Consider the following 14,166-nt stretch of genomic DNA (forward strand, 5'->3'; position numbering starts at 1 on the left):
GTTTTGCTATGGGTCCCACATGGTTAATTCCTATGCCCTTGCTTCCAGTGCTACTCTCTGAGGGGGCATTCACACGGTGTAAAGTGGCGCTGATTCTGGTATAACTTGCGGCAGAATCAGCGCTGAAAAAAAAGACTCCCATTGACTGCAATGGGTTCCATTTTCCACGTGGAACACATTGAAGTTAATGGGAGTCTTTTGTCAGCACTGATTCTGCCGTGTGTTATCGTCCCAATATCAGCGCCACTTCACACCGTGTGAGTGCCCCCTGATTCTCCCGGATAGAATTTGTTTACATGGCTGCAGCAGTCTTGTACCGTATAACTGAGGTCACATCACCAATACCCACTTACACCCTAACAACCAGAGAGTAGCCCATGAAATGGCAGTCGGTCAAATTGCTTAATGTAGGTTTATTAGTTATTTTAACTATTTTCCTGTATTCAGTTTCTAATAACTTGGAAAAACCCTTTAAGAAACTCAATATCAAACCACTAAGTGCATTATAGGGAACACTAAATTGTACTGCTGTTTCAAGGTAATAATGGTAATCTATCGGACTAGGTAAATGTATGATGGTGCTAAGGATAATGTCCCTTACACTGCACTCTGGGGGTTTGTTTCAGAGTTTCCTGATGACAGACTCAATTTATGGTAACTGATCTGACAGATTTCTCAAACATATGGTCCATTAATATCTAAATACTTTTTTGTCCATATACATGCAAGTCTGTTATTTACATAAAATGATATACAGTAAGTCCTACTACTACTGTGTGTCTTATCACTACAAATGATGTTTGGGGGTAGAGTGGATTATATTGTTGGTCTGATTCAGCAAAGAGTTCCAGAAACAGGGCTCTAAATAACAGTTCAGACGTAGCATTTACACTGGTTTTCCACATGACAGCTGTCCATTGTTGGTGCTTAGTCCTGTACATCAGTACTATGGCATTTCACCATGACCCGCACTGGCTGCAGGTGTATAGGTATATGGGATGTAGTTGGTGTTTATGACTATAATGGTCAGGATGGTATTTTGGGTGTACTAAAGAGAACTATTGTCCAGTTCCCTATGCCTATTATTTTTCTTGTAGATTACATAGAAACATGGCAAAAGCTGATAGCACCATCTACAGGACACTTTAAAGTAATGCGTCCTACTGAAATAAAAGCAAAGGGATACTTATAGAACTCTCTACAAGGATTGCTCATAACCAACCACAGTGCAGCTCTTATTTTGTATTCTGAAACAGGTGCCGTGATTGGTTATTTTGGGCAACAAAGACCTTGAGAATGATTTATCAAGACTGGCATTTCATATGTCTCTGTGCCAACATTTCAGACTTTGATCTTTTTTAACTATGGATGACAGATTGGAGGTGAAAGGCGAGAAGGGAGGCAAGGTTTATAGCAAAACCTTCTGAGCCAATGTTTAGGAATGAAACTGGTCTGTAGTTCAGACAGTGAAAGGGATTTGTGCCCCCTTTAGGATAACCGTAGTGTAGGCCCAAAGGCGCTAGAGGGGGCTGATGTACCAAGCTGCTGGAACTGAAAGGGACAGAAAGTGCTGCCTAGGTTTCTTTATATAGGGTAAAAACAAGATCCACTGCAGTCTACAAACTGTACATAGACAGGTGAGCACATAGAGAGCTAACCGCTTTAGTTAAAATAGAGGAATAAAGTTATTTCATTATTTGGGAGTGGTGAGGGTCTCAGTGCATTTGTTTTTTAAGAATTAACATATTTTTGAAACTTCGAGGGTTCCCAGGGGTTAAATAGGACCTTTAAACATGACCACCAGCTTAAACTTATAGCATCCTTCAATAGGCTTAGTCTAACATAATAAAGACACGGGGGACACGGGACAGGTCACCATTGCAGCTGGCCACTGGCACGATAATAAATTAAGACTGGCAGGAGATCCGACAGCATCATAACCAAAGTGGCAGAGAAGCTATGTAGAATGATTACAATATCAATACTTGGACAAGCCCTTTAATAGGTGCTATTGATCAGTTATAGAAGAATATACAAACGCTCTCTTGTATGGGTTAGGGATTCATGGATCGTTGTCAGGCCAGTATAGTCCATCAGATCCAGTAATCTTTATTCACCGAGACAACATTCCATAACTAGTGACCACACCGTATAAAAATAGCTGACAGCCTACGCACAATATTTGTGTACACACACACTATGGTAAAGTGAAAAGCTTTTTTCTCTAAAGCTTGTGCTGAATAAAGAAAAACTGCAGCACAAATCTGCTATATGAATAAATGGTTATTATACTGCCCTTTATACTCTACAATATACTGACTAGTAAATGTACTGAATATTATTACGTCTACTATACATAAATAAATAGAAATAAAATAAAGTAGTATCAATTAAAATCTAGGCGTGAATATGATTTCATGTTGTTTTGTGACACCTTCCCTCTAGTATTGCATTATGGCAGTAAATAAGTAAAAATGAAGCAGCAATAACTAAGGAGGCATAAAATGGACATAATCCTAAAGCCTGCGCTATTGTGTGCCTTGTAATGTACTTCATTATGAAATTCTGCATACAATTCAGCTCTATTGCCACAAACTAGAAGAAAATTGTATGTTTAGTAACTTCCTAATATATATTTCTATTAGCAGTAATACTCTTAATTGGACTGTAATAAGGATTTGACCAAAGTGACAATCAAACCAGTTTTTGAAATCGCAGCGGATTATTTTCTGCAACGTGGGGATGGGATTAACCCGAATCCCATCCACTTTGCAGTGATCTGTAGGCCTCTATACACTTAAGATATGTGTCTGGTCCCACTGACCTTATTCTTAGGTCTATAGAGCCTTAATAGAAATGAGTTCTTTTGGTAAGAAAATGTATAGTACTTGCTTGAGTTTTCGCTCAGTCATTCTAAATATTACAAGTAGGTGTGTAACATTAAAACAGCTATTAGATGATAAAATACATGTGCAGCATATATACAATATTTGCAATAGATAGATCCTTAGATCTTACCGACCATACACAACGTTAACTAATCGTCTGTCTTCTTTGTCTTCTTCTACTCCGGTTTTACAGTCTAGTCAGCCTTTACTCAACACGTACAACAGCAACATATACTGTACATAGCTTGTGCATAACTTCCATATTACTACTCACATACAAATAACATATTGGTCATAATGTAACTGCAAGTCAAGAAATTATATTTTCTATATACACATTCTCATTGTCATTCTCCGATAGCTTTCTTGCTTCCATGTGAAGATAAATTATATGAATTAGGTAATACCCTAATCCATGTTATAGTAGGAATACTTGCCAAAATATTATCTGTACACAACATTAATCTCACAAATGTGTGGGTTTGCTAATACTGCATCAAAAGACTGCAGAAGGTACTGGTATAAAATGGTATAGAAAATTTGTGCTGTAGTCCAAATACATTCAACATGGCCTTCACTTTTCTTCATCATTACCCAATGGTGCAGCTTATTCTTTTAGGTAACAGCAGCATGAAACCTGCCTGCAGGTACTGTAGCTTCATTGTAACCTGTAAGAACACAGCAATATTAGTTATCAAGACGTTGGGTCTAAAGTACTAAAAAGTCTAAATTGCTTCATCAATTTTGTGAAAATGCACCTAACTGAATTTGTAATTCCAATGCTTTCAGATCTGTTGAGTTTTATATACTAGTCATGTACTTGTATTCAGTTTTTGTACTTTTTTTGCTTTTTTGAAAAAGTGGCATTTCATAAATGCAATGTAAAATGTTACTAAAGATAAACCATGCTCATCTTCCCAGACAAAGTGACAAACCTTATGTAAAAGCCTTAAAAATAGGTGCAATCATCTGATAAATCTTGCACATACAACATAAAAGTTAAAATAGGCAGAATTCTATGAAAATAGTCACAAGTGGCTTGATAAATGCCGTTCCAATATGCAGGATTGGTTCACATGTAGCAATAATGTCCCTCGCAACCAAATCACATATTTACCCTGAAGTACCACCGTTTTGTGATTTTGTTTTTTAAGGGGGCTTTCACACTACAGTCAGTGCCCGACAGCTAGTGTCCACTGCTAATGTCTGTTCAAAATCTTGTGTGGACATTAGCAGCGGACACTAGCTGTGTCCGTGACATTTTGCATTTATTTAAATGGAGATCGGGTGCGTTCTTTTACTGTCTGTGCCTGTCCTTAACTGTCCATTCCCAAAGATGTCCGACTTTTCAAGCGGACAGCAAAACCTACAGGTCGGGTTTTGCTGTCCGCTTGAAAAGTCGGACATCTTTGGGAATGGACATTTAAGGACAGGCACGGACTGTAAAAACGCACCCGATCTCCATTTAAATAAATGCAAAATGTCACGGACACAGCTAGTGTCCGTTGCTAATGTCCGTGCAAGATTTTAAACAGACATTAGCAGTGGACACTAGCTGTCGGACACTGACTGTAGTGTGAACGCTCCCTAACAGGTGAAAGATGTTATAAACAAGATTAGGAAAGTTGAGTTGAAGGGCGGGGCTCCACTGGAAAAATCGCGGCGTTTTACAGTAACTGAAAAGTGGATGGGATTCTTCCGAATCCCATGCCCACTTTGCGGTAATAAGCGCAGTGCAGGCAACACTGCGATTTCCAAATCCGGCGGTGGCTTCCCCGTAGATATAATTGTAACAGAAAGTCCGCAGAGGAAAATTCTGCAAACTTTCAGTTCAAAGCGCTGCGGGAAGAACATTGATTCATTCCTGCCGTGGTTTTTCCTGCAGCGCTTTATAGCTGCAGGTCGTCCCATGGCGCCTTAGCCAAACTGTTCAGCTTTGCTTTAATGGTAATCAGTCCCATGGCACGCAACTGCCAGCTGTAAACCCAGTCTCAAGATTCCCATCCACACATTGCAGAAACGCTGCGATTTTCCAAAACTGTTTGGAAATTACAGCACGTCAATTATACCTACAGAAATGCCTACCCTATAGGTATAATATATCTACCCTCTAGGTATAATGAAAGCAGAAAGACTTTTGTGAAAACCACTGCTTTTTTTTGCTGTGGCTCGCTATGTGTGGACTTAACCTAAAGTCCCACGTTGCAGAAATGCAGTGTTTTTGTTGCAGATTTTGCTGTGTTCTTTTTGAGCCAAAGTTAAGTGTGACTTAGGCTAAGGACGTACGTGAAGCAAAAAAGTGCTGCAGGAAAAACTGCAGTGGCAGTGCATCACCAAAATCCCTGACGGTTTTGGAAATCCCAGCATTTCCGCTGGACATATTTTATCACAAAATGGGGATGAGATTCTCTGTAAAATGTTGCGGTTTTTTTCAGGCCCCAGCCTCAAAAAGGAATGGGAAATATAAAGGAAGCACTTAGACATGCGTGTTTTCACAAGAGTAAGTTTTTGTCACATTTTTGTAACCACAAAGATCTATATGCAACTTGTGGCTAATAAAATGCAATAAAACCAGCACCTGCCAATAAACATGCTGGATTGATCATGGCTGCTTCAAGGAAATAATTAGTGGTGTAACAATCGTGGTCACAGGGGGTGCGACTACAACCGGACCCGTAGGTTACGAGACCTGCTGCCAGCCTGAAATGGCCGGGGCCCCGGACCACCATCATAGTGGTTGGAGCAAGCCTGTTATACCTATTGTTAATGTAAAGGTGCCTCACCAGGCCTCTTTCCAATAGATGCCAGCTCAGGGGAGGTGACTAAAACTAAAAAATACTTATACTCACCTCTTCTGGGCTCAGCATTATCTCCACTGTTCTTCTGGCCAGCGTAATGATGCCAGCAGTGACGTTTGGGACATGTAACCTCAGTTGCCACACAGAAGAGGACCAAGGAAGATGCAAAAGACACACGGACAGACAAAGATGCCCAGGAGAGGTGAGATAAGGTGAGTATAAGTGTTTGTTATTTTTAATCATTTTCCCTTGACCTCTACTTATTATACTATGTGCTCTGAGGCGACCCCAGAGTATAATAATAGCATCGTCTCTGGGGATGGGGGGCTTTTGGGAGCATATAGTACTATGTGGGGGCTACTGCGGAGCATATAATACTGTGTGGGGGGGGGCCACATGGAGCATATAGTACTGTATGGGATCCACTGCAGAGCATATAATACTGTATGGGGGCCACTGTGAACATATAATAATGTATGAGAGCCACTGTGGAGCATAAAATACTGTGTGGGGGCCACAATGCAGAGCATATAATACTGTGTGGGGGCAACTACAGAGCATATAATGCTATGTGGGGGCCACTCTGGAGCATATAATACTGTGTGGGGGCAACTGTGGAGCATATTATACTGTCCCAGTATTGTTTATATGCTGGGAACAGCACTGCTTACTCATCGTTTTCTTGATAATTGCAGCTGTAGATACTAAAGCTATATCCTTTTCAAGTATCTGAGATATTGCTGCAGCACCCATTACCTTCACTATCATGAATTCGTTCTAGCAAGGGGTAGGGTGCCCTGAACAAAACTTTGCACCGAGGCCCACAAGACTTTAGTTACGCCACTGGAAATAATGTCCCTTTTCTTAATCCCTTTAAGTATAAGGAAAATGTTAGTTCTTGTACCGTGTTAGCCAGTGGGTTGGAAATATAAAGAAACAAAAAAACTTGATAGTCTTCAGTAGTTGATACCTTTTTAATGGCTAACTCATAATGATGACAAATTACTGACGTTTCGGACCTCTAGGGTCCTTTATCAAAGTAAATTTAAAACATATCTGAAGGATGTATATATATATATATATATATATATATATATATATATATATATATACATATACATATACACACATATACACAGTCCTATGAAGAAGTTTGGGCACCCCTATTAATCTTAATCATTTTTAGTTCTAAATATTTTGGTATTTGCAACAGCCATTTCAGTTTGATATATCTAATAACTGATGGGCACAGTAATATTTCAGGATTGAAATGAGGTTTATTGTACTAACAGAAAATGTGCAATATGCATTAAACCAAAATTTGACCGGTGCAAAAGTATGGGCACCTCAACAGAAAAGTGACATTAATATTTAGTAGATCCTCCTTTTGCAAAGATAACATCCTCTAGTCGCTTCCTGTAGCTTTTAATCAGTTCCTGGATCCTGGATAAAGGTATTTTGGACAAACAATTCAAGTTCAGTTAAGTTAGATGGTCGCCGAGCATGGACAGCCCGCTTCAAATCATCCCACAGATGTTCAATGATATTCAGGTCTGGGGACTGGGATGGCCATTCCAGAACATTGTAATTGTTCCTCTGCATGAATGCCTGAGTTGATTTGGAGCGGAGTTTTGGATCATTGTCTTGCTGAAATATCCATCCCCGGCGTAACTTCAACTTCGTCACTGATTCTTGAACATTATTCTCAAGAATCTGCTGATACTGAGTGGAATCCATGCGACCCTCAACTTTAACAAGATTCCCGGTGCCGGCATTGGCCACACAGCCCCAAAGCATGATGGAACCTCCACCAAATTTTACAGTGGGTAGCAAGTGTTTTTCTTGGAATGCTGTTTCTTTTTGGACGCCATGCATAACGCCTTTTTTTTTTTTTTTTATAACCAAACAACTCAATCTTTGTTTCCAAAATGAAGTTGGCTTCTCCAAATGTGCTTTTGCATACCTCAGGCGACTCGGTTTGTGGTGTGCTTGCAGAAATGGCTTCTTTCTCATCACTCTCCCATACAGCTTCTATTTGTGCAAAGTGCGCTGTATAGTTGACCGATGCACAGTGACACCATCTGCAGCAAGATGATGCTGCAGCTCTTTGGAGGTGGTCTGTGGATTGTCCTTGACTGTCCTCACCATTCTTCTTCTCTGCCTTTCTGATATTTTTCTTGGCCTGCCACTTCTGGGCTTAACAAGAACTGTCCCTGTGGTCTTCCATCTCCTTACTATGTTCCTCACAGTGGAAACTGACAGGTTAAATCTCTGAGACAACGTTTTGTATCCTTCCCCTGAACAACTATGTTGAACAATCTTTGTTTTCAGATCATTTGAGAGCGGGCTGTCCATGTTCGGCGACCATCAAACTTAACTGAACTTGAATTGTTTTGTAGAAAGAAATGGTCCAAAATCCCTTCATCCAGGATCCAGGAACTGATTAAAAGCTACAGGAAGCGACTAGAGGATGTTATCTTTGCAAAAGGAGGATGTACTAAATATTAATGTCACTTTTCTGTTGAGGTGCCCATATTTTTGCACCGGTCAAATTTTGGTTTAATGCATATTGCGCATTTTCTGTTAGTACAATAAACCTCATTTCAATCCTGAAATATTACTGTGTCCATCAGTTATTAGATATATCAAACTGAAATGGCTGTTGCAAACACCAAAATATTTAGAACTAAAAATGATTAAAATTAATAGGGGTGCCCAAACTTTTTCATAGGACTGTATATATATATATATATATATATATATATATACACACAGAGAGAAGGCACATGGGGTGTTAGAATTCCAGGAGGAGGGGGGGAGGGGGGGAATTGTTAGTAATTGGTAGAGACAATGTAAACTCTTCCAGTTCCTTATCAGTTCACACGTTCCGGTAAAGAGACAGGAAGCCCTGTGACACATTCAATCCACACTCCAGTGTCTGAAGCAGGGCCATGAATTTGCATTCATGAATGCGTCGTTCTCTCTTTGATCTGAAATTCCCTCTCAAAACTAAAATTTTCATGTGATTGGTTATATTGTGATCCCCCCTGCAGAAATGCTTAGACACAGGATGGTCAGTTCTTTGTTCTTTAATTGTATGGCGATGTGAATTCATCCGCATTCTAAGTTGCTGTCCGGTCTCTCCAACATACAGGTTATTAGTGGAGCATTTGGTGCACATTATTAAATACACTACATTGGATGTGCTGCAGGAGTACCTATCTGGGATTCTATATTCCTTGTTCGAGTTCGGTATCTTTATCCTGTCAGTCGTTAGTATGTGCGGGCAGGTTTTGCAACGTTGCTGACCGCATGGGAATGTTCCTGTGTTAGTTGGGGGTGATAGTGAGCTACTGACAACCATATTCCTGAGGTTTGGTGGCTGTCTGTAACACAGGAGAGGGGGATTTGGAAATATGTATGTTAGACGGTGGTCTTTTTGTAGTAGTGGATGTAATTTGCGTGTGATACCTCTCAGCGTCTCCAGGTGGGGGTTATATGTGACAACCAGGGGCACCCGATTGTTTTCCTTTTTGGTATTGTATCTTAATAACTCCGATCTTGGTATCCTGGTGGCCCTGGTGATTTGGTTGTCAATTGTTCTTGGATGGTAACCCTGCCTCAAGAATGTGTTTCTGAGGCCTCCAAGGTGTTCGTCTCTATCTGCAGGGTTTGAACATATGCGATGGTACCTGATGGCCTGGCTGTATACAATAGAGTTCTTTATGTGTTTAGGATGAAAGCTATCCCATCCTAGGTAGGTTGGTCGGTCAATCGGCTTCCGATACAGTTAAGTCTCAATTTTGTTGTCCTGTATCTTGATGACTGTGTCTAGGAAGTTTATTTCCGAAAAGGAGTGATTGAGCGTCAGGTTGATCGTGGGATGGAATTGGTTTTTAATCCCTTTAAGCAATACATTGGAAGATTTGCTATGCAAGTCAATAAGTGACGGAGCAGTGAGCTGAATGGGGCACATTTATTAAATTACTCGTGCCTTTTTTTGGTGTAATTTGCGCTTTTGGGGGGTCTTTTTCTGTCTTATACTTTATTTATGAAGCATTTGATCCTTTTTTCCCAGATGTTATGCTGCTCTCACCACTTTTGCTTGTTTTGGCCATAAAAGGAGGCATTTGACATGCGCCTTTTTCAAAAAGAGGCAAAAAAAGAAGCAAGTTCAGTCTATGGGCACCATAAAAGAGCCTGTCAGGTTAGAATGCATTAAAAAGGGGCAATTGTGCATTTTTTTTTTTTAGCAAATGCGCCTTTTTGAACAAAAAAGGGACAACATGCACATGGCCAAAAAAGACATCTAAATTAACACGCTCACAACATTTAACAAGGAGGTGCTCTGACATTATATATAAACACTACATTAAAACTATTTGCACCTGCAAAAAGTATGGCCAAAAAGGGGTAGATGACAAATAACCCCCACAGAGTTTACAGCACATACAGCATTATAAAATCAAACATTTAGGAGATGTCCATTTACCTTTAGGCAAAATGTGTTTCTTCCATTTTTCCTGTGGGATCATTACTGAGGCTTTCCATTTCTTTTCCTTTCATCTTTCTTTTGCGTGCTTTTCTGTAGTGACTGTTAAACGGATATATTATTTTAAAGCTGCAACCAAAATGAATCATTTTCATCAAAATACATGACATCACATTTTAGAGATCCATAGTAAAATACAGAGACATCGCTAGCACAGTAGTAATAAGCAGCAGTGTTATCCAGGTATGAGATGCTAAAGTGTAGCAATAAAAGTATTACTAAATACTACATGTTTTTAGATAACCTGTAGGGTACTCAGTACTGGACTTACAGTTGTGCTCATAAGTTCACATAGAGTACCCCAGGCAGAGTTTGTAATCGGTTTATCATTTATGAAATATATGAGTAATCCTCCACACCTATAAGCACAACCGTACATCTCAGGGCCTGGAGGCACAGACTGTCTGGTGACTTTAATTCCGACTATTAAAACGAACCTGTCCTGTTGTATGGTGCAAGCAGTCCTAAAGGAGCAGAGTAGATTGATATACAGTATGCCATAAAATAGTACTTGTATTTCATTTCATTTAAAAGGATTATTCACTTTGTAATATTGATGGCTTATCCTTAGGATAGTAGATCTGCAAGGGTGTGACAGCCAGGACCTCACAAATCAGATTTCCCAGGACAGCACGGCTCCCATTAATCTTTACATGCCAGGAGACTTGTTGCTTTCTTTCTGTACGATTTGCAGCTTTAGTTATTGCAGCACTGTCCCATAGGCTTCAATGGAGCAGTGCCTAAAGCCAATGCAACAGTTTGTACAGTGAGTGATCAGTGCGACTCCTGGCATGTAGACATTAATGGGAACCTAACTGTCCTGGAACAGCTGCTCTGCAGTGGTCCCAGGTGTAAAAAGTGGATAACCCTCTTTGATCCTACTTGAATGGCAGCTTTCTTTGCAAACACATTCATGCAGGAAAGGCTGTCAATCACTAAATATAATCACTCAGACTACATTCACATTTGTATTGGAGTCTCCTCCAGGGACAGTGTTGCAGTGTATGTAAAAAAAAAAAAAAAAAAAAAAAAAAAAAAAAATCGCTGAACAAAAAAGTTCTGCAAGTCCGACCTTTTCATCTGGCAGTTTCAAATTAAATGAAATAACCCCACATGGGTCCTTTTAGGGCTCGTTCACACGGAGTAAACGTGGCACACAATGTGCCGCATTTATGGGACGTTTGCGCCGCGATTTTGACGGTTTGCGCCGCGATTGTCCCGGGCCCTGTGGCAGCCACAACCGCTGCTACCCCAGTGGTTATGCCCCGGATATTGCTACAGCAGGAGGGGCTGCATCTTACAATAGAAGACTGTGGAAAGCAGAGATGTGAACAGAGGCCAAGGTAGAGATTAGACCCACACAAACAGAGGATGCTGGAGGTGAATAGAAAGGTCTTTTCTCATTCCAAGTGCTGTACTGATACCAATACAGGTTAGTACTTCTCTACTGTATGATGCCTTTCAGGATTCTGCTAATGCTACAGAGTGAGAGACCGTTATGGACCAGATTATCCTCTACTCAGTGTATGTAACATTTGGGAGACATCATAGAAGCTAGTCCCTACCCACCTGATCTGAGACAACTGAAAATTAAATTAAAACTGCAGAACATACAGTATATCATAACTGCTAGAAATATTGTTATTGTAAATACTGTAATATTGTTCTTCACAGGCACACATTAAGCACACCAATTGATGCAAAGTTTTTTGAAATGTTAAAAGAGGTTGTCCAGATAAATCTTTTTTTTTTTTTAAATTAGGCCAGAGAAGATGGAAAAAAAACCCAAAAACAAAAACAAAAAACACACTCACCTGTCCCCGATACCTCCCAGTGTGATGCGGTTCTGCTGCTTCAATACCTTCTTACACGTCCTCGCTGGCTGTGGCATCCCGTTTCCCTTTCCTTAAGCCACTGATTGGCCTTAGAAAAATACGTGGTGACATCACAGGCAGGTCACATGCGATGGAGACTTCCACAGGAAGAAAACATTGGAGCAGCAGGACTGCGCCAGTAGGCACCGGGGCAGGTTAATATGTTTTTTTTTTTTTCACCTCCCCCAGTCTAATTTTTTTTCATAAAAATGTATCCTGGACAACCCCTAGGAGTATGCTTTAAAGAAAACCTGTGGAGGTGAACATTCTGCCCTACTGTATACGCACCATGCAGAAAAGCAAGAAGTGCCAAACAAGTTGATATATAGCATACAGATTCAGTATATCTTTTATTTCCTAGCTGAAATCTGATCACTGTGGCTTTTTGGAGTGCAGTTAGTAAATGACAGTCCTCCCTGTGTATGCACATACAGTATAGATAGTTGATAAACATTGCGTAGAAATGCCCAGTGAAGTTCCTATTATCCATTTGCTCAGTTCCTCTGGCCCTACTATATAGATTCTCCACAGACAGTAAAAGCAAGACCAATGTGACAGATTTGCTTCATGTTTTAATCATTAGGTTGCAAACAAGAAACTGTACTTGGGTGTGTTTCCATTTGCATAAGCCTTATACATTCTGTACATTCTCTGTACTGTACATTTGTTATCTGCCAGTTAATCATATTTAACATCCCTGTAAAGATATTATTTCCCAGGGTGCCCTATTGAAACAAAAACATACAATAACATAATGTACTGGAATATGAATAACTTACTGGGAGCAAATGCATATACCAATGATGACAATAATAAGTGCCACCATTGCAATGATCAGACCAATGACAACAAGTTGCCCCCTGTCTTCTTTCAAGTAAAATAGATCCAGCCTTTCACATCTTGCCCCGGTATAGCCTTGCTCACATCTAGAAAAGGAAACAAAATATACTGTAAATGGCAACAATTACTTAGAATAAAACAGACATAAGGGCAGATATAGGAATTAGTATAGTGCTTTTGAAAAATGAAGTTGATGTTGCTATGTGCAACAAAGAAGTTTTGCTTGGCTCCTCACTACAAACTTTCTCCAGGTGCATATGTAGACATCAACCATCTAGTCAGAGGCGTAATAGCTCCTAGGCCCCAATGCAAAACACCTAACGGGGAACCAAATTACCATGTACTACCTATAATACTGATGTCTTCTTATGATGTAGAGAGGTATTAGGATACCCTGAGGGCCTGGTAGCAGCTGATACCTCTACTCCCCTATACCATATGCCCCTGCCTACAGACATATATTCGACCTTCTGTATTTAAATCCCAGCTTGTGCCCTGTATTCCAGGATCACTATAACCATAGGGCCAATGGTGCATCTCAGCCAGCCCGATCAAGAAGGACAGTCCCACATTTCAGGTACTGCAACTTTATTCCAGGCAGCAGGTGGTGTTTTTAATTCTACCTTTGTCCTTGGGGGGTTTGATGGGGCCACTAACAAAAGGTTTGAACACGGCCCCGTAATCTAATAAAATGGCCCTGCTTCATTCTCAAAAAAGAAAAGTACCCAGCGCCTCAGTGGTTTGGATTGAAAAAGGATTAATGCAGAGTCAGCACCTACCCGGACAACCACCCGTGGGTGGTGAAGATCAATGTATAGAAAAAGAAAAAAAAACGGGATGTGGACTCTGTTCGGTGGCGCTCCCTTCACATCCCGGGTTTTTTTCTTTTTCTGTACACTGCTTCATTCTTTATTTAGTAGATACAGGTTATATACCCAAAGATACAATATTCTGCCCTACAGATAGTATTAAATATATTAACATTAGCCACAAAGAACGGCAGTCACTTGCTTATTATTAGTGCATTCATTATTTCCATCAATACAATGCCACATTTTTATCAGAATACTGATCGGTCTCCAGAGGTAGATATGGAACTGACAATGGCACAAACACAAATCTGTAACATTTTGTTTTATGTGATTATAAGCCTAATACGATATATGCCTTTACAGTATGCACAAAGCTTTGTGCTGAATAAAAACATAACATAA

The 14,166-nt window shown here is 40.1% G+C and overlaps 1 protein-coding gene across 2 annotated transcripts in view; it reads right to left on the reverse strand.

Annotated features, from left to right (window-relative positions):
* Window positions 1–209: 209 nt before the first annotated feature.
* The window catches only part of BTC (betacellulin), a 41,707-nt gene continuing 27,750 nt past the window's right edge, over window positions 210–14,166 (reverse strand). For both annotated transcript variants that reach the window (XM_075285355.1, XM_075285349.1), the window contains exons 4-6: window positions 12,892–13,038; window positions 10,179–10,280; window positions 210–3,556 (exon numbers count right to left, since the gene is read on the reverse strand). In XM_075285355.1, coding sequence (XP_075141456.1) covers window positions 10,181–10,280; window positions 12,892–13,038 — 247 coding nt within the window. In that variant the 3' untranslated portion in view covers window positions 210–3,556; window positions 10,179–10,180. The remainder of the gene's footprint in view (window positions 3,557–10,178; window positions 10,281–12,891; window positions 13,039–14,166) is intronic.

The sequence above is a fragment of the Leptodactylus fuscus genome, chromosome 1 (genome assembly GCF_031893055.1).
Source record: "Leptodactylus fuscus isolate aLepFus1 chromosome 1, aLepFus1.hap2, whole genome shotgun sequence".
NCBI classification, from domain to species: domain Eukaryota; kingdom Metazoa; phylum Chordata; class Amphibia; order Anura; family Leptodactylidae; genus Leptodactylus; species Leptodactylus fuscus.